The sequence below is a fragment of the Achroia grisella genome, unplaced genomic scaffold (assembly GCF_030625045.1).
Source record: "Achroia grisella isolate CSIRO2021 unplaced genomic scaffold, CSIRO_AGI_Agris_v1 utg149, whole genome shotgun sequence".
Taxonomy (NCBI): Eukaryota; Metazoa; Arthropoda; class Insecta; order Lepidoptera; family Pyralidae; genus Achroia; species Achroia grisella.
This window is the reverse complement of record NW_026712644.1, coordinates 2,695,243-2,722,687: the sequence shown is the minus strand read 5'-3', so window position 1 is coordinate 2,722,687 and position 27,445 is coordinate 2,695,243. Positions and strand designations below refer to the sequence as shown.

The window sequence follows — 27,445 nt, the reverse complement described above, 5'->3', positions numbered from 1 at the left end:
GTATGTTACTCTTTCACGCCAATACTACTAAATCGATTTTAATGAAATTTTACAGTAATACAGCTTTATACATCAGAATAACACTGGTTATAAAATTCACGCAGGAGAAACTGCGGCCACAGCTAGTATAAGCGAGTTTAACACTTAAAATGAATCATCAGAATGATGTTTAAATAAGGAATGCATCATTTATATAATAAGTTTACTAACAAAATTTATTAAATACGACTAAAGTATTTACAAATCTTAAATTCTAATAGCCTACATCAATTGCTTTATAAAATGGATATGGGAGAACGTTTCAGCATCAGTGTTGCCATCGTTTTTAAAAAAAAATCATACATTCAAACCTGATTCTCATATGAAAGAAAAACATTTTTCTATATATAACATCAAAATAGACGAACATAATTTACAAATTTGCAACACTAATATGCACATTCTGGCTATTTGATAGTGGCAACATTTCATTTCTCTTCCAATTAAATAAGGGCAGTAAATAGTTCTGCATTTAATTTATTATCTACAATAGGTTTTCTCATATCTTGGAATCGGCTCGAAGGACCAATTTTTGTATGGTCCTTCACGCCGGATGATTATTCAGATGTATTGAAATATTATAACAGTATCCAATTATTGTTTGTCACTTATTGGTCTCCGACTGTTATGTGCGGTATTTTGCTTTTTAGAACCGTATATTTCAGTGTCCAGTGAGCACAGTTGTCTGTGGTTTTCATGAAATGTAGAGTATTTAAATAAATATCAGTATTATTTCTAGTCCATTCATTCAATTTCTCTAAATAAACACTCTTTTGAGTAATTATACGATCATGGTTACCTTTAATTAAATTGCCAATAATTTATGGAGACCATGTGTTATGGTGTGTTTTAATGCATTACCCAATTCTCAGTTGACAATTTAACTCTTTCTTACTGTTATTATTTACTTTCGCCAGCAGTTAACGTCGACTCAACTGATTTCACTGGTTCAGTGGGTTTCCTTATTACCTTACACCAGGTTATGGATTCAATCCCAGTATAATAAAAAATTGTATAATATTCATGAGCATATGGTCGAGTGTAATGATGGCTGGCTTATCCGTCATACTCGCGAATGGGTGCTGTTTGTGAAGACTGATCTGTTCTGGTTAATGATAAAACTATTTCGTTTGACAAAATTGCAATAGCATATACTGGTGGTCACTTTGTTCTCTCTAATTTGAATTCAACAATGAATCTGCATTTTTGTAAACATGTACAAGCAAGCACATTTGAAAAAGAATAAGGGTTGAGTTTCTTGTCAGTTCATCTTAGCTCGTATGCTCTCTGAACTAACGGTTGTTTTTGACATCATAAGAGTCTGTATAAGACCTTTATGAATAAAGATTTTTAGATTTGATCAGATTTGTATATTACTTTTGTATTTTAGAAAAACATACAAACTTTCCTTATATTTGGACTAGATGGCGCTGTCACTCCAAGATTACGTACGCATCATTGATATGGGTACATGAGTTTTTTGTCACTATATAGCGACTACAGATCTATCACTCGGTGGTTGACCATTGGCGTTAGTCTTTTATACGTATATTATTTTTGTATTTCAGAAAAATATACAAGCTCTGCTTAGATTGCGTTGTCAATCCAAGATTATGTACTTATTCGTGTATGTATCACTCGAATGTTGACCATTAAAGTTGGGTTCCACCAAATTAGATGATATAGATGTTGGGTAGTCGTACCACGGGTCTTCTGATGGTATGACTATAGATGTGTTACTTGGTGGTTGACCATTGGTGTTGGTTACCATCAAAGTAGATGATATAGGTCTTGGGCAGTCGTACCATGGGTCTACTGGTGTAGGGCGTGATGAGGGGTGAGTACGGCTCCGCCGGCCGGCAGTACCGAGGTGATGACGGGTGCACCGCCCACGGACGCCACACTGCCCACAGACCCCACCGAACCCACAGATCCTACGCTGCCACCGCAGAATATCACCTGCAATTATACATATTCACATCAATAATACCATAACAATATCCTACTGACCTCATTACTAGAAATGTGACAGGTTGACCCCCACGCGATTTCCCTTGGAAACCATCGTGATAAATTTCTCGTGAATTCGTCACGATGAGCTAACTGACCCGAGCTCATGTTCATCTTATCATCCTCCACTGGTGCCCCGATAGCGTAGGCGGTTCCATTAGAAAAATATATTCCTGGACAAGTTCAACAATTAACATAAGTTTTGCTTAACTAGTAACTGCCACATCTACTCCCAAGTAGATGGGGCAGTTACTATTATTATTATATAAACTTAATATGGTCAATAGAGGGAAGAAGATTGTTAGTAATCTGAACTCATAACCTATTACTAGCAATGTACCATGTCAGGTTGACCTCCACGCGGTTTCCCCTGGAAACCATCGTGATAAATTCCTCGTGAATTTGTCACGATGGGCTAACTGACCTGACCTTATGTTCATCTTATCATCCTTCACTGGTGCCCCGCCAGCGTAAACCGTTAGCGCAGGCGGCTGCACCATTCCATTATCATCAATAAAAAAAAATGGTCAATACAAAAAAACCTTGGACGACAGAGTGGGGGGAATCGCTAGGGATTTTTCAGCTCTTATTTTTGCAGATTATTTCTGCTAATTTCTGCAATTTTGCCAAGCTTAAGAGGAAACGCCACTACACCTATGTGGTTGCAGCCCTCATGCATAAACGAAATATCTCCTTTGGAAAGTATACAGTTTATCCTGAGGAGATTAAAACCATCGCTCCTAAGAATACACCGACCTCGGTGGTCTAGCGGTCAAGCACACCGCTTTACGGCCGATGGTCGCGGGTTCGATTCCTCGCACGGCACAAACATTTGTACTCATGAGTATGATTGTTTTTATCGGTCTGGGTGTTTTCTATGTATAATATGTATGTATTTACAAAAAAAAAATTTCTATGTATATGTATCAGTTATCTAGTACCCATAACACAAGCTCTAGATACCTTAACTTGGGTCTAGATGGCTCTGAATTGTCCTGAGATAAATAATATTCTTCAATTATTGTCCCTGACAGGTCTGGGTAGCGAACTTTAAAAAGGGCAGCAATAGATCTATGTAGGTCGAAGTGATACAGATCTAAAGTACCTGCCAATAGCTCAAACCCCTCTTCCCGTTACGCGGAATAGGACCTTATATTGAGGATCCATGCATTTCGGTGGTAAAAATAAAATTCCTCATTAAAAAAATAATATAATATTGACAGTACCTGGGAAACAGGGGTTGCCGGTTGTCCCGGCGCCGCCAACACGTACTGCTGTGGTCGAACTCCGCTCACCTTAAAATTAACAAATATCGTAGCTTTAGGGGGTTGTACGGGGTCCTGCAGAATGCATGTGCTATCCATGGTCACAGTGATATGTTCATGGAGGAATAGCCATCAGGTTTTGGCCGGTAAGACTCCGGCAGTCTGCAAAGATCCTTAAACTGATCGGACTCGAAGATTTTCATTTCAAGATCGTTTCTTTTTTATAAATATATGAGAAAATAATTAATTTAATAAATTAAATGTAAGTATCGCCAGACTGTAGTCTGAGGGCACCGCTGGAGGTTCGAACCTCCGTTCAGCCCGTTTGAATTGGTCGGGATCGATCGGAGGGTGACTATGGTACCTATGGGACACAGTCACCTAGATACATCAAAATAATAATTGCATTTAATATTTATTTATTTATTTATTTATTTATTCTTTTGCACACAAAAATGTATACATGGCGGACTTAATGCCTTATGGCATTCTCTACCAGTCAACCGTCGCGTTGATCAGAGATAATAAGGCGGTGCACTTTAATAATTAATTGAAAAAAAAAAGAAAAACAAAAATTATAACAAATAGATACAGAAAAATAGTACATATATATACAGATGCAAATATATAAAAATATTAGTATTTTTATATAAAATATATACCAATATAAAATATATAAGTTTATGGATTACATATAAATAAAATATAAATTTAAACTACATATAATAAATATTCATATAATCTCATGGAGTTTATATAATAACATATCTTGAATACTATTAAATAAATTTGGAATAATGTTCACGCAAGGACCTCTTCAAGGTAAATTTGGTTTGACATCTTCTAAGGCCAACAGGAAGTGCATTCCAAAGGTTAATGGCAGAAATAGTGAAAGATTGAGATGAGAAATTAGAGCGATGAGAAGGAGTATAAAGCAGGAGATTAGATGAAGAGCGAAGATCACGAGAATGTGATGAACTTAGAAATTGAAATCTTTCTTTGAGGTACTGAGGAGCTAGTGGATCGTATAGAACAGAAAAGAGTTGACAGAGAATTCTAACACTCCTGCGCTGGCGAATAGGAAGCCATTTCAGCTCAGCGCGGAAGTGTGAGATATGGTCATATTTACGTAGACCGAATATGAAACGTATGCAATTGTTGAGTAAACGATCCATTTTATTAAGGAGATCTTGGTTAAGATTTGAATAACACACATCTCCATAATCAATTATGGGTAATACCAAAGACTGCACTAAAAGACGTTTAGTACCAACCGGAAGAAAGTTTTTAAACCTGTATAAGGACCGTAAGGCAGCTATGACTTTTCTACTGACCTCATTCACCTGTCGATTCCAATTAAGGTTGTTGTCCATGTAAAGGCCAAGATTTTTAACATGGCTGGTATATGGTATAACTGTGGTGTCAAATACTAATGTCCGTAAGTTGGTACTATCAATCCTATCTAACTGCCGCGAACTACCTAGTAAATACTAGTAATAATGTCTAGTAAGACAAATTCAATATTGTCTACTAAGCACTGCTGTGTCTAAACTGCACCCCACCTTACATTTTCCTATTGTTATTTAGTATATAAGATCATTATTTCTATGTACATATTGTCAGTTTATTATCATATGTAATATACATAGTCTCGACCAACAACATCGTATTATTCACCCGCAACAGTACCCACGCAGAAGTCTTATCACGTAGTCTACCTCTATGGTGAAGAGGCAAATAAACGTCTATATATGTATGGACGCGCGAGAGTGTCAGATGCATCAGGCTGGCTAGATGGTTGTTACTGTATAGCAGCTTACCTGGTGTATTTGCTGCGGCTGCTGTATGGTCTGTCGGTGGCCGTCGGTCGTCTCCACCACCACTTGCTCCATGAATCCACTGCCGCCTCCGCTCCCTGGGTAACATATTTATATATAATATAGCTGCACCCGTGAATTCATCTGCATGGAATTTAACTTTATTTTTAGCCTATGTTACTTCTTATTACATCAGTTACCTACCAAAAAAAGTTCCATCATCATAATCCGTCAAACTTGGTCCAGCCATTTCAGAGATTAGCCGGAACAAACAGCCAGTCAGACAAAAATTGTATAAAATGTTATTTTGGTGTATGTACAAGTATATTCATATACAAGTAGTAAAAAACGTTTAAATCAATATTACAAACAGACACTCCAATTTTATTTATACATACATCAGCTATCTGCCAAAAAAAGTTCCGTCATAATCGGTCCAGCCATTTCAGAGATTAGCCGGAACAAACAGAGAAACAGACAGACTACAATTGTAATTTTTTATAAGATATTTTAATTTATATGACAAAATGTTTGCTGGGTCAGCTAATCTATACATATAAATAAAATTGAAGTGTCTGTAATATTGAAATAAACGTTTTTTTACTACATGCATATGCATATAAACACGGTATATACACCAAAATAAAATTTATTACAATTTAAAATCGGCTAATCTTTGAAATGGCTGGACCGATTTTGACGGGACTCTTTTTTGGCTGGTAGCTGATGTAATAAGGAGTAACTTAGGCTACTTTTATTTTAGAAAAATTAAGGTAAAAACCACGTGGACGAAGTCGCGAGTACAGCTAGTACTACATGTATTTAACAGAACACAAATCGGATGGTCGCGGGTTTGACTCCTCCCACGGTTCAAACATTTGTATTCATGAGTATGATTGTTTGTGTCGGTCTGGGTATTTTCTATGTATAATATGTATGTATTTAGAAGAGAAAAAAATCTATGTATTTGTATCACAAATAACACAAGATTTAACTAGCTTAACTTGGGTTTAGATTGCGCTGTGTGAATTGTCCTGAGATTATTATTATTATTAATACTAATATTCTAAAAATTACAAAAACATATAGTGCAGTGTAGGCGAACCTTTATGCTTGAACGTGCCATTTTTCCAAAAAAACTTTAATGGGGTCATTGACTTGCCGTCAAATAATTATGACTTTCTGATTATTTGGAAAATAATAATAACAAATACTATCAAAACTCTCTATGAAATAAAGTAAACAAAATAGGTACATTTTGGATTGTTTTCATTACACGCATAAATTAAATTAGTGTGACTTCTGTTGCTGCAGGTTAGATGACAAATAATTTATGTCAGGCTTGTATGATGTTACTTTTAGCAAAATGCAAGCTGAACTGGATTCATCTGTCAAACGGTTTCTAACCGAGTTTAATGTTATTCATCTCTGACAATAATGACTCGCAGGCATAGGTAGGTGAAAATATTGTTAAAATAGCATGAGCCAGCTTCTTCAAACAGTTTTATGATCGACGACGTGCCCAAAATATTGTGTCGCGTGCCGTCAATGGCACGCGTGCCATTGGTTTGCCTACCCTGATATAGTGTTAATTTTCGACCTTCACTTGTTCCTACTGTCCGTCCATGTGTTAATTGTTCCAAATAATAAAATGTTCTATTCTATTTTGTTCTGTTACCTGCAGAAGCGGTAGCTGGTGTGCTAGTGGCCGGCGTGTTGGAATCGCAGCCGAACAAACAGTGCTGCACCGTCCACCGTGGCTCGAACGGTATGTGAGTTTTTACCTGACCACCAAAAACATAAGTGTGTTAAGTTTTCCTTTATTAAAAGAGCAACACGCAAGTTTCTTGCTCGTTCTTCTTGTGATGAGACAGCTTTCCGAATGAGCGGTAGATTAAAAAAATGTAATGTCTATTCAAAAGTGCTTCAATGTAATTTATTTGAATAAATGTAAATAATTTTCTATTCTATTCTATTTTATTCATCATTATTATAGTTTGAGTTGCTATTGTGGTGAGAGGACTGGCCAGCCTAGCCTAGTGTTTAGCTATTTCCAAATGCGCAGCGAGTAGGCTCCTATCTTGCACCCTGGAACGCCATCGCAGACTATGGCTCATCTATCGACCTTTGTGCCCAATATCCTGCACAAAGGAAGATCTTAAAAATGCGACAGAATGCGCAAAAGTCGTCGCAACATTCTGAGGAAAGTACATTTAGCTGGCTTTGAAACGAAAGATGAATATCATTATTATATATTTGTTATTTTTTCTGCTATTCACGTATTACCTACATGTTCAATAGATTAATCGTAGACTAGGAATATGAATATATATGGACGGTAGGGAAAAAAAATATAATGAAAATACTTGACGTTCATAAGCGGCTAAAATGTCATACATAAATAAATGATTTTTGAATTTGAATATGAATCGTAAACGATAGAATAGGAAGCTTAACATCTTACTAATATTATAAACGAAAAAGTTTGTGTGAACGGATTGATGGATATTTGTTACTCTTTCACGCAAAAACTACTGAACGAATTCTGACTAAACTTCACACGAATATAGCTTATACATCAGAATAACATGTAGGCTAGAAATTTCACATGGCTGAAACCGCGAGCACAGCTAGTATATAATAAAATATTCATAGACAGTGAGTCGCTTACACCTTGAAAAGATTGCTTTTTGCAAAGGATACCAGTTTAGATACCAAAGGATATATTGGAATTACTCTTAAATAAATTCAAAACAACTGTTAAATCATATTTACTGAGCAAAGCCTATTACTCACTAAACGATTACTTGAATGACGAGCGTGCATGGCAATAGTTGTCCATGCAGGAGTTTTCATTTAATGTTAGACATAGACACCTATATAAATACCTATACATACTTTTTTTTTAAAAAAGTTTGGCTTTTAAAAAAAAAAGTAATTAAATTGAGTTTCTTGCCAGTTCTTCTCAATTGGATCTATATACCGAACTGGACGGTAGGGGAAAAATATAATGTAAAAACTTGACGTTCATAAGCGGCTAAAATGTCCTACATGAATAATTTTTTTTATTTTTTTATTAATTTTTAATTTAATTTGAATAAGACCGCCTCATTGTAACAATACATGTATTCTTAGTACATTGTATATGCTTTTTTTAGAGTATATTACAAATAAGTTTTTTTTTATTATAACACAGGGGACAAACGAGCATGCGGCTCACCTGATGGTAAGTGATTACCGCCGCCCATGAGCACCCGCAACACCAGGGGAATTTTTAAAAGGCCGACAACGTACTTGACGTTGTCGGCCTTTTAAAAAGGTATAAGCTCTTTTCTTGAAGGTTTAAATATCGTATCGGTTCGGAAATACCATTGCTGGAAGGTGATTCCACCATGTGGTTGTGCGAGGCAAAAAGTTTCTAGAAAACCGCACTGTGGAAGACCGCCATTTATCCAGATAACCAGGATGGTATTTCAGTTTCTGGCGGATGGTTCGATGGTGAAGCTCAGCAGCTGGTATTAATCCGAACAATTCCTCAGAACACTCCCCGTGATATATGCGGTAGAAAATGCACAGAGATGCAATATCACGCCGCAAAGCCAATGGGTCGAGTCTGTCACATAGACGTTGATTACCAATGATTCTGGCTGCTCGGTTCTGAATTTGGTCAAATGGAAGTAGCTGGTATTGTGGTGCTCCCGCCCAGAGATGAGAACAGTATTCCATATGCGGCCGGATCTGCGCCTTGTATAATTGCAAGCGATGGGCCGCCGTGAAATACCGTCTTACTCTACTGAGCACACCAAGCTTTGAGGCTATTTTGAGGCTATTTTAGCCTTGTCCTCCAAATGACCGCAAAACTGAACGTCACTGGATATATCAACGCCAAGGACCTCGAGATTTGGCTTCACATCAAGGAGAGTGTCTTGAAACTGAGGAGATACGATAAATGGATTCTTTTTAGCGGTAAACGCGCAAACTTGTGTCTTCTTAGGGTTGAATTGAATACAATTTTCCAGACCCCAAACCGAAACTTGATGGTAAGTTCTATCAGACTTCCTAGACAGGCAGTATTATTTTCGCTTTATATTAGTTGGGATGAAAACTAGTCAAAAAAATAATGCTGTACCTTGAGTTCTGTGGTGAGCATGAGGATATGTCTGCAGGGCAGTCTGAACACTTTGCTGAAGAGGCATGAGCACTCCTGGGTTGAGGTACCATATTTACATATAGCTGAGCTACTGTGGCGCCTGAAACAGTAACAATAAATGTATTTATTTAATCTATACATCTACATATAAATAAAATTGGAGTGTCTGTAACATTGAAATATCCGTTTTTTACTACATGCATATGAATATAAATACGGTAAATATAAATAAAATTGGAGTGTCTGTTTGTAATATCGAAATAACCGTAGTTACTACATGCATATGAATATAAAGCTAGTTTACCATAAATTTATTAATGTTAAGATTCGATTAAATATGTAAATAATAGTTTTCAATCAAATCAAATTGAAAATAATTTATCCCTGTAGGACATTTTAGACGCTTATGAATGTCAAGATTTTTTATTAATATTTTTCCCAACCATCCAGTTCAGTGTACCGATTCAATTGAGAGGAACGGGCAAGAAACTCAACAGATTCTTTTTTTTAAAACAGTTTATTTTTTAAAGATAATTCTAGTATATCTTTTGGTATCTTATTATAAATTTTTATAGCCATTCTAATAGAAGACGCATTGACTTTTCTTAACGATACTTAGTGTAAGAAGCACTAATTATGATGGACGACTGAGGCTTTGAAGCCGGCTACCGCAAGGGAAACCCCAAGTAGCGCCCGTGACTTGTGACACGGGTGTAGGTTTAAAAGGCCCTTTTAGAATGCATTAACGCTCACCTTCACTACTTGCAGCTCCCCCCAGGCCCAACTAAGACCGGGATAAACCCATTCCTAATACAATTCACTTTAATATCCAAAACACAACTGGCACGCTCAGCGCTCGTCGCCTGAATGCCGCGGCTCACGCAACGAAAGAGGATTATTCAACTACCGACCTCCGTATTTATAGACCAAAGTCAGTATAGTAGGTTGGTCTATAAATACTAGATGGCGCTATTTACAATATTCGTAATAATCCTTACATCGGGTACTTCATTAGTACTAAAAACAAACTACTTTCTTTTAATATATTATTAAAATATCTGATATTTTCTATTATAATGATGTGAATTCTAACATTAGTAACAGCAAGTTTGTCTTTAAACCTAGTATTAATGGTCTCACCTGCCGCCTTTGTCGTCGAGACATTTCTGTGCCAACTTTGTCTGATGACTCATTAGGTTGTAAGCGTATTGTGTTATTGTGTCCGTCGGCGACTGTTTCAGCGTCTCTGTGTCCTGTGAGCATAATGTTTACATTAATAAAACTAGCTGTGCCCGTGACTTCGCGTGGATCTTGTCCAAAAAACCAAAGAAAAAAATTTTCATCGTTCTAGCTTCAAAAATGACGAATTTACATACAAACTTTCATCCTGTTTTATTTTAAGGTAAAATTATTACAAACTTTGAATGTCGTATTTATTTATTGTTGTTATATATTGTTGTTGTTCACCCACAACATTTATATTTAATCAACAGCCTAAGTTTCAAACTTCTAGCTTTAAAAATGACGATTTTTCCATACAACGTTGCATCTCCCCTTACAACCCCTACAAATGTTTGTATCGTGCGAGGAATCGAACCCGCGACCATTGGTATTAAGCCGGTGTGCTTAACTGCTAGACAATTAAGGCCGTTATTAGTTTGCTATTTAATCTAGTTTAAATTGAATAATTTAAAGGTTGCCTGTAAGAGATTGCTTAGCGATAAGGCCGCCTTTTGTACTCGTCATTGTTATACATATTTTTATAGTAGTTAATATTTTCTGTAACTAGTGCAAAAAAGTGTAAAAAAAAAAAAATAATGAACTAGACACAACTGCTTACCCTGAGCCTGCTGATGGCGAAATTTCTCCTCTCGTCCTCCAATTGGTTAGCTATGTTGAAGAATAAGGACACAAACTCGTCTGGTTGCATGAAGTCACGCACCATCGAGTGGAACTTCGCCACCAGCCTCTCCAGACCCTGGAAACGAACAAAGATTTTTCTGTAGCAAACAAGCCGACTGCGAACTTGGTGGAATGTGGGAACCTACGCTTTAACAGCATAAGTATTACGGATATTACATCAAGACGTGAAAAATGACTATTTGGTAAATTTATATGTGATCGAATTGGGAGCGAGAGATATACCAGCGAAACTCTACTCTATTCTTTAGAAGATCTAAAAGATCTTGACCTAGAACTGCAATAGGTTTTAAGCTAGAACGTGTATCTAACGCTGCACTAGCAGGCTCTTGCCAAGTTTGTCCAGACAGAGAAACAGCAGTGAAGATGGGTGTTGAAGAGCGTCGGCTCCTTAGGACTTGGGACTTCTGACTTGTGTAGGTTACACATAAGTCACAAGTCCCAAGTGCTCGAACTGTCACTCTCTGCCACACGATGGGCCCGGCACCCGCACGGTCATTCCATGGAATGCTAAACTCTCTCTTAACCTACATAATAGCTGCTTTTAAACGTACGCGTCACAAGTCCCAAGTGCTCGAACTGTCACTCTCTGCCACACGATGGGCCCGGCACCCGCACGGTCATTCCATGGAATGCTAAACTCTCTCTTAACCTACATAATAGCTGCTTTTAAACGTACGCGTCACAAGTCCCAAGTGCTCGAACTGTCACTCTCTGCCACACGATGGGCCCGGCACCCGCACGGTCATTCCATGGAATGCTAAACTCTCTCTTAACCTACATAATAGCTGCTTTTAAACGTACGCGTCACAAGTCCCAAGTGCTCGAACTGTCACTCTCTGCCACAGGATGGGCCCGGCACCCGCACGGTGATTCCATGAAATGCTAAACTCTCTCTTAACCTACATAATAGCTGCTTTTAAACGTACGCGTCACAAGTCCCAAGTGCTCGAACTGTCACTCTCTGCCACACGATGGGCCCGGCACCCGCACGGTCATTCCATGGAATGCTAAACTCTCTCTTAACCTACATAATAGCTGCTTTTAAACGTACGCGTCACAAGTCCCAAGTGCTCGAACTGTCTCTCTCTGCCACACGATGGGCCCGGCAACGGTCATTCCATGGAATGCTAAACTCTCTCTTAACCTACATAATAGCTGCTTTTAAACGTACGCGTCACAAGTCCCAAGTGCTCGAACTGTCACTCTCTGCCACACGATGGGCCCGGCACCCGGACGGTCATTCCATGGAATGCTAAACTCTCTCTTAACCTACATAATAGCTGCTTTTAAACGTACGCGTCACAAGTCCCAAGTGCTCGAACTGTCACTCTCTGCCACACGATGGGCCCGGCACCCGGACGGTCATTCCATGGAATGCCTCTCTCTTAACCTACATAATAGCTGCTTTTACACGTACGCGTCACAAGTCCCAAGTGCTCGAACTGTCACTCTCTGCCACAGGATGGGCCCGGCACCCGCACGGTGATTCCATGAAATGCTAAACTCTCTCTTAACCTACTTAATAGCTGCTTTTAAACGTACGCTCTTTCAAGGAGGGAAAAAATAGCAATGTAACAAAGAGAACGGGAAAAATCGCACGGGCTGTCAGTTCTGCTAGTGTCTTTTTTAATAATTTATTATCATTGCATAATGGCCAACATTGGACAATCGAGCAAAGACAATGTAGTTATTGATAAATCATAACCGTGTCATTACATAAAATATACTGTATAATCTATACATATAAATAAAATTGGACTGTCTGTTTGTAATATTAAAATACCCGTTTTTTACTACGTGCGTATGAATACAAATACATTTACATACATTTTTTACAATTTTTGTCTGACTGTCTGTTTGTTCCAGGTAATTCAGAAATGGCTGGCCCGATTTTGACGAGACTTTTTTTGGCAGGTAGCTGATGTAATAAGGAGTAACTTAAGCTACTTTAATTTTAGAAAAATTCTTTTATTTTAGAAACTTAAAAGTTAAATTCCCCGTGGACGAAGTCGCGGGTGCAGCTAGTAATAAATACAATTTTTGTAAATTTTTAACAAGTTTTTAATTTTAATGAAAGTGAAATGGCATGAACCATACGCGCTAGCACGCAAGAAAGAGTGAATACTAAAAATAGTAAAATGCAATCCCTCACGACTGCTCCTTTTTTCTAGCGTTAAAATGGTCACGCTTTTTTCTAACGTTTAATTGCATGCGCTTATTTCTAGCATTTAATAGCGAGCGCTATTTCCCTCGCGTTAAATCGCGAGCGCTTTTTTCTCGCGTTAAATCGCGAGCGCTTTTTTCTCGCGTTAAATCGCGCGCGCTTTTTTTCTCGCGTTAAATCGCGAGCGCTTTTTTCTCGCGTTAATTCGCGAGCGCTTTTTTGAAAGCGTTAAATCGCACGCGCTTTTTTTACCGCGTTAAATCGCACGCGATTTTTTCTCGCGTTAAATCGCACGCGCTTTTTTCCCGCGTTAAATCGCACGCGCTTTTTTCCCGCGTTAAATCGCACGCGCTTTTTTCTCGCGTTAAATCGCACGCGCATTTTTCTTGCGTTAAATCGCGAGCGCTTTTTTCTCGCGTTAAATCGCGGATGTTTTGTTAGAGTTAAATCGCGCGCGCTTTTTACTCGCATTATATCGTGCGAGCTTTTTTCTCGTGTTAAATCGCACGCTCTGTGGCTGAAAGAACGTATCGATATCGATATTGCTCTTACAGTGTTTACCAAACTTTTTAGTGAAATGCACCACATTAAAATGATAAAATTGCTATTTTATTCTTGGGCGTGGGCCCCACGTTGTGAAACACTGGTCTAGAGGCTGCTACTGGCATCTCTCAGTAGTGGTTACATACCTTATGCAGTATATTGGTGTAGTTGTCGGGCTCGAGCCACGAGTCTAGTTTGGAGACGGCGCCTCCCGGCCTCGTGAGTACGTCCCACAGTCGGAGAGTGCCCGCACCGGTGCCTATTATGCCCCGTTTTAACACCTGTAATAACAATTCAAAGTCAATTTAGCAAGCAGGCAAGTAATATGTAGTAATTACAAAATAAATACGATTAATATTGTTATACTTTATTCTTTTACGACATTTTAACTACCGTATAAACAAGCCATTTCATGGTACATTTACCGTTGCTTGATTGATTTAGTAGTTTTACTACTGTTTATTGTAAAAAAGCAACAGAGTATGGTACATTTGTTTAGTGAAATATAATAATTTTTAAACAGAAATGTGTTTAATCATTTGGTCCTTCGAGCCGGATATATTTATTGGTATAAAGTATATTGTAACATTGTTCGCCGTCGCCTCTGGTGGCGCCGCAGCCCCGCCCCGCCCCGCCCCGCCCCCCCCCCGGCCCCCCTCACCTGCAGCTGCGCGGGCGTGTGCTCGCCCCGCAGCAGCGCCAGCGCGTATGTCTTGCAGCGCGCGGCGACGTCCGCGGCCGCGAGCGCGGGCCCGGGCGCCGCCCCCGGCCCCTCGCGCCGCGCCGCGTCCCCGCAGGCCCCCCCGCCCCGCCCCCCCCCCGGCCCCCCTCACCTGCAGCTGCGCGGGCGTGTGCTCGCCCCGCAGCAGCGCCAGCGCGTATGTCTTGCAGCGCGCGGCGACGTCCGCGGCCGCGCGCGCGGGCCCGGGCGCCGCCCCCGGCCCCTCGCGCCGCGCCGCGTCCCCGCAGGCCCGGGCCCCGCCCCGCCCCGCCCCGCCCCCGCCCCCCTCACCTGCAGCTGCGCGGGCGTGTGCTCGCCCCGCAGCAGCGCCAGCGCGTATGTCTTGCAGCGCGCGGCGACGTCCGCGGCCGCGAGCGCGGGCCCGGGGCCCCTCGCGCCGCGCCGCCGCCCCCCGCCCCGCCCCGGCCCCCCTCACCTGCAGCTGCGCGGGGCGTGTGCTCGCCCGCGCCGCGCCGCGCGTGTCCGCAGCGCGCGGCCCCGCCCCGCCCCGCCCCGCCCCGGCCCCCCCTCACCTGCAGCTGCGCGGGCGTGTGCTCGCCCCGCAGCAGCGCCAGCGCGTATGTCTTGCAGCGCGCGGCGACGTCCGCGGCCGCGAGCGCGGGCCCGGGCGCCGCCCCCGGCCCCTCGCGCCGCGCCGCGTCCCCGCAGGCCCGGGCCCCGCCCCGCCCCGCCCCGCCCCCGCCCCCCACACCTGCAGCTGCGCGGGCGTGTGCTCGCCCCGCAGCAGCGCCAGCGCGTATGTCTTGCAGCGCGCGGCGACGTCCGCGGCCGCGCGCGGGCCCGGGCGCCGCCCCCGGCCCCTCGCGCCGCGCCGCGTCCCCGCAGGCCCGGGCCCCGCCCCGCCCCGCCCCCGGCCCCCCTCCCCTGCAGCTGCGCGGGCGTGTGCTCGCCCCGCAGCAGCGCCAGCGCGTATGTCTTGCAGCGCGCGGCGACGTCCGCGGCCGCGAGCGCGGGCCCGGGCGCCGCCCCCGGCCCCTCGCGCCGCGCCGCGTCCCCGCAGGCCCGGGCCCCGCCCCGCCCCGCCCCGCCCCCGGCCCCCCCCCCCTGCAGCTGCGCGGGCGTGTGCTCGCCCCGCAGCAGCGCCAGCGCGTATGTCTTGCAGCGCGCGGCGACGTCCGCGGCGCCGCCCCCGGCCCCTCGCGCGCCGCGCGGGCCCGGGGCCCCCCCTCACCTGCCCCCGGCCCCCGCGCCGCGCCGCGTCCCCGCCGGCCCGGGCCCCGCCCCGCCCCGCCCCGCCCCGCCCCCGGCCCCCCTCACCTGCAGCTGCGCGGGCGTGTGCTCGCCCCGCAGCAGCGCCAGCGCGTATGTCTTGCAGCGCGCGGCGACGTCCGCGGCCGCGAGCGCGGGCCCGGGCGCCGCCCCCGGCCCCTCGCGCCGCGCCGCGTCCCCGCAGGCCCGGGCCCCGCCCCGCCCCGCCCCCCCCCCCCCCCCCCCCCCCCCCCCCCCTGCAGCTGCGCGGGCGTGTGCTCGCCCCGCAGCAGCGCCAGCGCGTATGTCTTGCAGCGCGCGGCGACGTCCGCGGCCGCGAGCGCGGGCCCGGGCGCCGCCCCCGGCCCCTCGCGCCGCGCCGCGTCCCCGCAGGCCCGGGCCCCGCCCCGCCCCGCCCCGCCCCCCCCCCCCCTCACCTGCAGCTGCGCGGGCGTGTGCTCGCCCCGCAGCAGCGCCAGCGCGTATGTCTTGCAGCGCGCGGCGACGTCCGCGGCCGCGAGCGCGGGCCCGGGCGCCGCCCCCGGCCCCTCGCGCCGCGCCGCGTCCCCGCAGGCCCGGGCCCCGCCCCGCCCCGCCCCGCCCCGCCCCCGGCCCCCCTCACCTGCAGCTGCGCGGGCGTGTGCTCGCCCCGCAGCAGCGCCAGCGCGTATGTCTTGCAGCGCGCGGCGACGTCCGCGGCCGCGAGCGCGGGCCCGGGCGCCGCCCCCGGCCCCTCGCGCCGCGCCGCGTCCCCGCAGGCCCGGGCCCCGCCCCGCCCCGCCCCGCCCCGCCCCCGGCCCCCCTCACCTGCAGCTGCGCGGGCGTGTGCTCGCCCCGCAGCAGCGCCAGCGCGTATGTCTTGCAGCGCGCGGCGACGTCCGCGGCCGCGAGCGCGGGCCCGGGCGCCGCCCCCGGCCCCTCGCGCCGCGCCGCGTCCCCGCAGGCCCGGGCCCCGCCCCGCCCCGCCCCGCCCCCGGCCCCCCTCACCTGCAGCTGCGCGGGCGTGTGCTCGCCCCGCAGCAGCGCCAGCGCGTATGTCTTGCAGCGCGCGGCGACGTCCGCGGCCGCGAGCGCGGGCCCGGGCGCCGCCCCCGGCCCCTCGCGCCGCGCCGCGTCCCCGCAGGCCCGGGCCCCGCCCCGCCCCGCCCCGCCCCGCCCCCGCCCCCCCTCACCTGCAGCTGCGCGGGCGTGTGCTCGCCCCGCAGCAGCGCCAGCGCGTATGTCTTGCAGCGCGCGGCGACGTCCGCGGCCGCGAGCGCGGGCCCGGGCGCCGCCCCCGGCCCCTCGCGCCGCGCCGCGTCCCCGCAGGCCCGGGCCCCGCCCCGCCCCGCCCCGCCCCCGCCCCCCCTCACCTGCAGCTGCGCGGGCGTGTGCTCGCCCCGCAGCAGCGCCAGCGCGTATGTCTTGCAGCGCGCGGCGACGTCCGCGGCCGCGAGCGCGGGCCCGGGCGCCGCCCCCGGCCCCTCGCGCCGCGCCGCGTCCCCGCAGGCCCGGGCCCCGCCCCGCCCCGCCCCGCCCCCGCCCCCCTCACCTGCAGCTGCGCGGGCGTGTGCTCGCCCCGCAGCAGCGCCAGCGCGTATGTCTTGCAGCGCGCGGCGACGTCCGCGGCCGCGAGCGCGGGCCCGGGCGCCGCCCCCGGCCCCTCGCGCCGCGCCGCGTCCCCGCAGGCCCGGGCCCCGCCCCGCCCCGCCCCGCCCCCGCCCCCCTCACCTGCAGCTGCGCGGGCGTGTGCTCGCCCCGCAGCAGCGCCAGCGCGTATGTCTTGCAGCGCGCGGCGACGTCCGCGGCCGCGAGCGCGGGCCCGGGCGCCGCCCCCGGCCCCTCGCGCCGCGCCGCGTCCCCGCAGGCCCGGGCCCCGCCCCGCCCCGCCCCGCCCCCGCCCCCCTCACCTGCAGCTGCGCGGGCGTGTGCTCGCCCCGCAGCAGCGCCAGCGCGTATGTCTTGCAGCGCGCGGCGACGTCCGCGGCCGCGAGCGCGGGCCCGGGCGCCGCCCCCGGCCCCTCGCGCCGCGCCGCGTCCCCGCAGGCCCGGGCCCCGGCCCGCGCCGCTTGCCACACCGAGCTGCTCACGTGCGCGCCCGGGAACGCCGTCCGACACGCCTGCGTACGATCATATCCACAATTATACGAGATTCCATTAAAAGATTTTGGAAAGTTTTTATTCGACCGAAGGGTGAGATAGGACAGGGAAAGAATATAGTATTGACGCATGCCGTCTACTTGTTTACTATTCCAATTTATAGTAGTCACTTTTGTTCATGTGGATGATTAATGATGACGATAACGACAATGACGATGATGGCAATGATGCACGATGATGTCGAAGAATGATGTAACGATCCATCATGATCGTCGCTTCAAAAACATTGTAAACATTCAGTCATTAAAAAACATCGGTTTAATAAAAAATATCATCATCATTTACATCATCGACATCATCAACATTGACAACGTCATTAAAAATCATAGGATTAATAAAAAATATCATCATCATTTACATTATAGACATCATCATCATTGACGTCATTAAAAAATCATCGGTATAATAAAAAATATAATAATCATTTTACATCATAGACATCATCAACATTCAGTCATTCATCGGCATAATAAACATCATCATCATTTACATCATTGACATCATCATCATTAACGACGTCATTAAAAAAACATCGGTATAATAAAAAATATCAACATCCTTTACATTCTTGACATCATCATTATTTACATCATAGACATCATCATCATTATCATCACCAACATTATGAACATTAACAACATCATCATCAACAGTACTTACAAAGGAAGTTGTTTAATAAGAAAGCAGAAAAAGTGATATAGTATTTGGTCCCTACCCGTTAGCATTAAGTCCGCCATATGTACTAGAATTTATTGGTCAATAAAATTTTAATAAATATGTACAGCTAATAATACGAAATACCTGGTGTGATCGCGTGGGGTCCGCTACGACGCACCTCACTTGTCTCCACGCCGGGTTACACGACTTGAAAGTTTCTAGAAGCCACGACACCTCCTCGCCGATCAGGGTTGATATACCTGTACAAAGTCAAAGTAAATATTTACATTTTTTGTTTTCTGTTCCTTGTATATCCGGAATTAGTAAGTGTACTATAATTGGATTGGTTGGTAAATGACTATGCGAGTCTGCAGTGCAGTGAGCGCAGATGTCTCTGGCATTATGTTAAGACACCAAGATCTGGACTACACTTTACCCAACTTGAGTATTTGTATCCTCTTGAGCTTGTTCTGGCAAGTTCCTCTCGTACTGTGAGTAAATTTGAGAAATGATAAAGCAAAAAATGAAGAAGTATTACACGGGGTGTTTGTAAAAAAGCAGTATTGAATACTATAGTAAATAAACGAGGAAAAATGTTAGGACACCTGATAGGGCATGACGAATTCAGGAAAATTATTGAGGGATAAATACAAGGAAAGACGGGGAGGGGAAGACCAAGGCACTAGATCAAGAAAATTAAGAACAAAAGCGTGTCGTATGAACATTTAAAGGGCAAGATGGAAGAGTATAGAAAGTGGCAAGAGCTGCACCGACTAGAGCGTGACGGCCCATATGATGGTAAACGGTTTTAGAAGCCTACCATTCACTCCTTCTAAGAAACCTTAATACACCCTTCTTGAACAACTCCATGCTGTAGTCTCTGGAGAAAACCTCGTAAAATGTCTATTTATACGAAGCTAAGACGGGCCACTTGTTGAGCGGAGTGCGAAGCGCGGCGCGATCTTAGAGATCAGATTTCCATTCTTTGTAACGAGATCCTGCGTAATGACTTGACCGACCGAGACTTAAATTTCATGAAGGGGCGACCTTCGGGCCTCCATCGTTAAAAAGTAATTCCGATCGGTCAAGATCTAGCTTATCTAGTGTACACTGATGATCCTATTGCTAGCAATGTACCATGTTAGGTTGACCTCCACGCAGTTCCTTTGATTAATCATCGTGATAAATTCCTGGTGAATTGACCACGATCTGCTAACTGAGCTGACTTAACGGAGCGATCTTAGAGATCAAATTAGCACTCTGTAACGATACTCCTCCGAAACGGCTTGACCAATCGAGATCAAATTTCATAGATCAACTTTAGGGCCTCCTCGTTTAGCACTCCAAAAATTCCTATGGGGTTAGGTCGAGTTTTTAAGAATAAACGCGCTCCGCTCAACCAGAGATCTGGTGTGTAAACAACACACCGGCAACAAACCTAGTTAAATGAGACATGACAGTGAAATTACAGAGTACAGGGAAGCCAGGGGATTGTTATTAATGTGGACTGATGATCCTATTGCTAGCAATGTACTATGTCAGGTTGATCTACAGTTCCTTTGATTAGCCATCGTTATAAATTCCTGGAGAATTTACCATGATGTGCTAACTGAGCTAACTTCATGCTCATCTCATCATTATCCACTGGAGCCCTGGTCGAGTTTTTAAGACACATAGGTAAATGTTAAGATGATTTTACATCAATACTGACCAGCACTCACGATGACCGACTTGCCGTTACCGTCTTCAGCCAGGAACAGAGTAACGTTGTGTTTCACGCTTGTGTTGCCCGTGCCGCTTACCACCGGTATATTGCTGTTGAACTCTATACCTGTAGAAATAAGACGCATTTTTAATCGTTTTTAGAAAAAGTCGACTACTTTTACATTATTTGTTAATGTAGTCTTGTTCTTATATTAATTTTATGTGTTGTTGCCTTTACATGTAGTTATATCGAATTAATCAGTTTTTACCTGTGAAAGCCTGTCAGTGGTTTTATATTGATTCAACATTTTATTGACGACCTAGCTGTTCTAGCGCCTTACTTCCGATGATCGCGGGTTCGATACCTCGCACGGCATTTATTCATGAGTATGATTGTCTGTTTCGGTTTGGGTGTTTTCTATATATATTATGAATGTATTTACAAAAAAATAAAGTATCTATGTATTTGTATCAGTTATCTAGTTCCCATAACACAAGCTATAGCTAGCTTAACTTGTGTCTAGATTGCGCTGTGTGAATTGTCCTGAGATTATTATATTATTTATTATAGTTAGCCTTGGTTTTCCTTTAATAGATATAAAATAAAATAATCTGCGTAATTCAGAATACATACCGGTCTCAATGCATAGGAACTGTGGCACCGCGTTGAAGGCTAACTGCATGCTCGGAGTAGTCAGGTAAACACACTGGATGCACAGTTTTACACAGATGTAGAAAGAATGTATTCATATATGTCTTACCACATATTACACATATGATATTCAAATCTACCACAGTTCAGCATCTGTATAAATAAATATTCAAACAATTCAAAATATAGTTATTCATATGTCTTACCACATATTAAGAATTTACCACATATAAAGAAGAATACCAGCGTACCGTAATTAAGCTGTAATTTCCTAACGACGAAGTCATATTTTTGATTGAGCCAGCGCACTGCGCCCGCGCCAGTCGCTACCAACTGCTCCTCGGTAGTGATCACTTGAGGGTCATTCTCTCTGGAACAATTCCGATTAATTTTAAGTATAATTGCACTCTGTTAGTAACGGTTTTTAGTTTTAAAATAGCAGGATTCATTTTTTTTCAAACATTTCTAAAGCTTTTGGTCACAGCTGGCCTTTAGAGCTTCACAGGACGAAAAGGAACGAATGCAGATGGCACTCCAAACCAAAGGAAGGATTGTGAAGCGGCTGTAGGCCAACTCCCGCCTAACGGATACTACTTTAGTTTGAGGGCAATGTTAGGAGTTTGAACCTCAGCTCAAGCCATCGTAATTTCGTTCACCATTTGAATTGTGTATCGTATTTATTTGGCAGTATTTGGCCTAGTTTTTTTCAATATGAGGTGATAAAAGAACCGATACAACTTTAATCTGAAGGCACCGCTAGGGAATCGATTGGTGGGGGTCATATCCAGTATTTAGCCTAGTTTTCTCCAATAAGAGGTGATAAAAAAAACGGATATGTCTTTAATCTGAGGCAGGGGGTTTGAACTTAAGGCTCAGGGTGTTGTAATTTTCTATTGATGTTTGAATTGGACAGGGGATCGATTGGTGGGGGTCATATCCAGTATTTAGCCTAGTTTTCTCCAATATGAGATGATAAAAAAAACGGATATGTCTTTAATCTGAGGCAGGAGGTTTGAACCTCAGGCTCAGGGAGTCGTAATTTTCTACTGATGTTTGAATTGGACAGGGGATCGATTGGTGGGGGTCATATCCAGTATTTAGCCTAGTTTTCTCCAATAAGATAAAAAAAACGGATATGTCTTTAATAAAAAAAGTCGTAATTTTCTACTGATGTTTGAATTGGATAGGGGATCGATTAGTGGGGGTCAAATCCAGTATTTGGCCTAGTTTAATCTGATATGTCTTTAATCTGAGGCAGGGGGTTTGAACTTAAGGCTCAGGGTGTTGTAATTTTCTATTGATGTTTGAATTGGACAGGGGATCGATTAGTGGGGGTCAAATCCAGTATTTGGTCAAGTTTTCTCCAATAAGAGGTGATAAAAAAACGGATATGACTTTAATCTGAGGCAGGGAGTTTGAACCTCAGGCTCAGGGTGTCGTAATTTTCTATTGATGTTTGAATTGGACAGGGGATCGATTGGAGGAAATCATATCCAGTATTTGGCCTACTTTTCTCCAATATGAGGTGATAAAAAAGCTATTTAAGTCTCACCTGTTGGCTGTCTCTGTAGATGGGTTCTCAATTATAGCCACTTCATATTCCTGCTGTCCTTCAACTTGAGCATTATTGCTCAGCTCGTACTGCTGGTATGTGTTGCCTTGCTCATCTACTTGTTGCTGCAATAGTTAATTTTATATAATAAAGTGCCTTTACAGGACACATGCTTTTAACAAACGATTATCCAACATCCTGTGGTTGAAGCCCACTCATGCATAAACAAAATATCTCCTTAACATATACACTATATCTTAAATAGGAGATAAAAACCATCAATCCTAGAATGTTCTTTAGTACTTATCCCTCACGGGTCTAGGTAGAGAACTTTGAAAAGGGTGAGCACAAAAGATATATGCATATAGCAGTGGTTGTGGTCTTAGCATCTGACAACAGCCTAAAACCCATGATAAAAAAATATGGTTTGCAATTCTAGAGGTTTAAATTTCATATACCTACATACTGTAATTTTAATACCATATTATATAGAAAAAATCAAATGATATGAAATCAAAAATTTATTAGAGTAATAATAATTTATGAATTCTTTATTGCAATATTAAATCCACAATTATAATAAATATTAGAAATATTGTTACCTACAATTACAATAACCCAGAATAATTCCCACAATGACTATCTAAGCAGAGATTGTGTTATGGGTACTAGACATCTGATAGAATAAGACTAATAATAATTTATGTCTTCTTGCAATATTAAATACACAATTGTAATAAATATTAGAAATATTGTTACCTACAATTACAATAACAGAGGACAATTCATCAGAGTTTAATGGGTACTAGACATCTGATTGAAATTTGGATAATATTATAAATGTGAAAGTTTGTGAGTATGTATTTCATACAAAAACAACTGAATGTTTTATGATGAAACTACAGTAATATAGTTTATACATTAGAATAACATATTGGTTAGAATTTAAAAAGATATGACAATTCCGTGCAATATAACAATAAATATCTAGTTAGTATGCTGTAGAAGAAGTTGTGTTGGTAATGTGGACTGTTGATCTTATTGCTAGCAATGTACCATGTCAGATTGATATCCATGTGGTTCCCTTTTGGAACAATCATGATAAATTCTTGGTAAATTTGTCATGATGTTCTAACTGACCTGACCTCATCATCCTCCACTGGTGCCAGCAAAAACCGTTAGCACAGGTGGATGCACCATTCCATTATCATCCATAAAAAAACTACAGTAATATCAAATATGTTACATTGTTAACTTCAGTTGTGTTCTGAACATATGTGCTGCCTTCCTCCTCGGGTTCTCCCTTGACATCATATATTGTCTCCGCCATCACTATCCGTCCTGAGGGGTCCATGGTCCACATGCTGCCAAATGCAAAGTTCGAAGGGTTCCCACTTTGTTCATACAGTATTACTGTATTTGGACCTGAAACATTATTTCATGTAACTTGATGTATTATGTGATAAAATGTGCTAACTGTTAATTTTTTTATTATTTACTAGCTGTGCCCGCAATTTCACCCATGTTAAATATAGCCTATGTGTTATTCTGATGCATAAGCGATATTACCGTAAAGTTTCATCAAAATCCATTCAGTAGCTTTTGCCTGAAATAGTAACAAGCATCCATAGTTACAAACTTTCACATTTATAATATTATTAAGATATTTGAATGGGTTTTAACAAAAATAATTTAATGGTAAATACACAAAGATAATAATAAATACCCCAGATTTTTAGAGAATTTTTGCAAACTAAGACACATTTGAAAGTTGTTTCAGAATATCATTCAGAGATATATAAAAATACATTTTTGTTATTTTACCTATAATTTTTTTTGTGAATATCTATATTTATCTTACTCATACTCTATTTATTTATCTCGATCCTATATACAAAAATATAATATGTATACAATAAATTTATTTATTTACTGTATTACCGAATAAGTAATATTTCTGAAAATAGATCAACAATTTTATAGATTAAAAAAAAATTTTCTAAGCACTATGATCAGATGAGTTACAAATAGTGGCGGGAATAATATTAAAAGAAAATTTACTGACCTAATTGTACTGGTTCTCCTTTCATGTTGACAAAGACCGGTTGTTCAAAATTGCCTTCCACCAGTTGTCCTGTGTGCACTATCTGTTGTCCCTGCTCCGCAGGTACCTCCACAACCTGATTTACTACCTCTACCTTATCCTTGTCTACTTCAACTTTCACCATTTTGCCCTTCTTTTCACTCTCTAAAGGTTCATCACTTTTTCGCTTAATAACTACTTTCTTTTTACTTTTCTTGTCCATTTTTGCACTTTAAACCTATATCTTGCACTAAAACGCGCAAATACTATGCCGGGACGCGTTATTGTTGGAACATTGTCGTGGAAATACAGGAAAAACGCCTCGCCCAAGTGGCGACATCATCGTATTTTAAACCTATCTAACAATTTGTTACAGTCTCTATTAACGTAATACGAAGTGTAAATAAATTCGGCATGATACGTAAATAAAAATTGCAATCTGAGTACTGTAAATTGTAAAATTATTTGAAATATTGTCAGTGGGAAAAGGACAACTCAGAGAGACGCCATTTTTGTTCAAAATTATCGCGTTCTCTTTCTAGTGTTGCTATTATTGTTGTTTATTTTTTTCGTTTAGAAACTGGATTTTAGCATTAGCAGATAAAGTACATTGGGTAGGTAGCATTTATATTTTGATAGTGTAAAAAAAAAATATATATTTCAATGTATTTGCGATGAATATTTATTCAAATATGGATTAAGTGTGTTCGATTGGAGACGTAGAGATTTTCACTCGAGGATGTAGAAGATTATTCTTTTTTCTCATTTCAACTATATGTATTGCTATTAGCAGATTTTAACTCTTGATTTTTAGGAAGTTATTGGTACTATCTATATTCTCGTTCTTAGGCAAAATAATTGAATGTGACGTTCTTTGCTATTAGTCACTGGACTTTAGCTGTCAATGTCATTATCATATGATTCATTTCCATCACAAAGTTATTTAAAAATACATAGAACTTGAATATTTTTCAATATATTTGAATCTATTATTTTGTGTTTGTACTTTTAATGTAATGATTATTTAACCTTAATTAACTTTATAATTGTTTCGTAAAATCCAATACGATCAGTTTCTTGATCTTGACCTACAAACTCGATTTGTATACATGCTGATCCTTAATACACTATCAATTCTTATTAACGTTGCATTCATAGTGTTTATATCACTGCTGTCTATGAATATAGTACGACAGTTCAGTAGCAGTGCTCGCAAAATGGCTTTAATAGCGCCAGCGTTATTTGTGAACCACGGCGGAGGTCCTATGCCTCTACTAGGAGATAAGGACCACGCAGGATTGACAAGATTCCTTCGTGATGATGTGAAGAAGTATATAAATTTGAAGGAAATAAAAGCTATAATTCTGGTGACCGCGCATTGGGAAGAAAGCGTCGTTACGATATCGTCGGCGAAACATCATGATTTGTATTTCGATTACTACGGATTTCCACCCGAATCATATCGCTACAAGTATGAAGCCCCCGGTGAACCGGAGCTAGCGAAGCGTATACACGAAGTTTTAAAAAAAGAAGGCGTTCCATCTAAGTTGGATCCGAAAAGAGGTTGGGACCATGGAGTTTTCGTTCCTATGATGTTGATTAATCCTACAGCTGATATACCCATAGTGCAAATATCTGTATTGTCCAATCAGGATCCTGAACAACATTACAATTTGGGTAAGATTTTGTACCAATTTCGGAAAGAAGGTATTGCTGTGTTCGGCTCAGGAATGTCATACCACAACATGAGGGAGTTTATGAGCAGTAGGAGTCGGGGAGAAGTAGTTAATGAGGAGTTTGATGATTTTCTGTACAGTATTTGCACTTCTGAGGATGAGGAGAAGAGGAAAGAAGGTTTTATAGCATGGAGACAGCAAACAGGAGCGACGGAAGCCCACCCAATGAGAGCGGCCGAGCATTTCATGCCATTGGTTGTGGTAGCTGGAGCTGGTGGGTCACAGGCCGGGAAAAGAGTATTCAACTGGGACATGAGTGGGACCTTTAGATTGAGTGGGTTTATTTGGAAAGATGAGTGAAGTTTGTCCTGAGCCTTCAAAAATGTAATGTTTTTTTTGTACAGATTTTTATGTTCTTTTTTTGAATAAGTGTATAAAATTAAAAATAAATCAGAATCAGATAAAGCATTATGTGTTGCATACTATGGAGTAGGCTTTATAAAGTTAAGAAAAAGAGCAATAAAGCAACTATTTTTAATACTAAAGAAAAAACATTCCAAAATACTGGACAAGAAGAATGAGCGAGGCACTTGTGTGTTACTCTTTTAAATAAATGTTGTGCTGAATTACAGTTTTAAGAATTTTGCTAAAACTGCTATTGTATACTCAAGGAAATTATAAATAAAAACTATAATATAAAATATTCAACTGTTTATAAAATAAGAGTTAATTAATTTATACAGTAACTAAATTAATATTTTTATACGGAATTGTTAGAACTATTAATGTACTATTGTTAATTAAGGAAGCAATAAAGAATATGAATAAAAAATACCATTTTAAATATTTTCCTCAGATCGTTCTGTCAAGGATTATTGTGAAAAAAAAAAGGTTGCAGGGAACATTAGAAAAGTTATTTTGGCGGGTAATATCTTGTTTAGGTACTTTGTTATAATTTATTAAATTAATCTATATTATGATTGTTAACAACTTATTGTCTAAATTTAAGATAATAAAATAAACAAGTTTGTTAACCTTGTTATCGTTTGCTATTATCATACATACATACGTATAATATTCTAATTATTGGGTAAAAAAGGGAAACTACTCAACCTATACCTAAATAAAATACTAATATTTC

The 27,445-nt window shown here is 43.0% G+C and overlaps 2 protein-coding genes across 2 annotated transcripts; one reads left to right on the top strand and one right to left on the bottom strand.

Annotated features, from left to right (window-relative positions):
- Positions 1-207: 207 nt before the first annotated feature.
- LOC131840650 (uncharacterized) lies at positions 208-25,155 on the bottom strand. Its single transcript, XM_059188825.1, is given in 17 exon segments — positions 208-1,998; positions 3,276-3,344; positions 5,135-5,229; positions 6,810-6,915; positions 9,261-9,381; positions 10,422-10,534; positions 11,122-11,259; positions 14,058-14,192; positions 17,731-17,940; positions 18,782-18,897; positions 20,349-20,468; positions 20,976-21,097; positions 21,137-21,146; positions 21,245-21,363; positions 22,546-22,670; positions 23,792-23,970; positions 24,611-25,155. Coding segments are annotated over 17 exon segments (2,166 nt in total). The 5' UTR covers positions 24,852-25,155; the 3' UTR covers positions 208-1,851.
- A 410-nt stretch (positions 25,156-25,565) lies between these two features.
- LOC131840721 (uncharacterized) lies at positions 25,566-27,038 on the top strand. Its single transcript, XM_059188916.1, has one exon. It carries the CDS (start codon positions 25,738-25,740, stop codon positions 26,662-26,664), a length of 927 nt encoding a protein of 308 aa, XP_059044899.1. The 5' UTR covers positions 25,566-25,737; the 3' UTR covers positions 26,665-27,038.
- Positions 27,039-27,445: the final 407 nt, after the last annotated feature.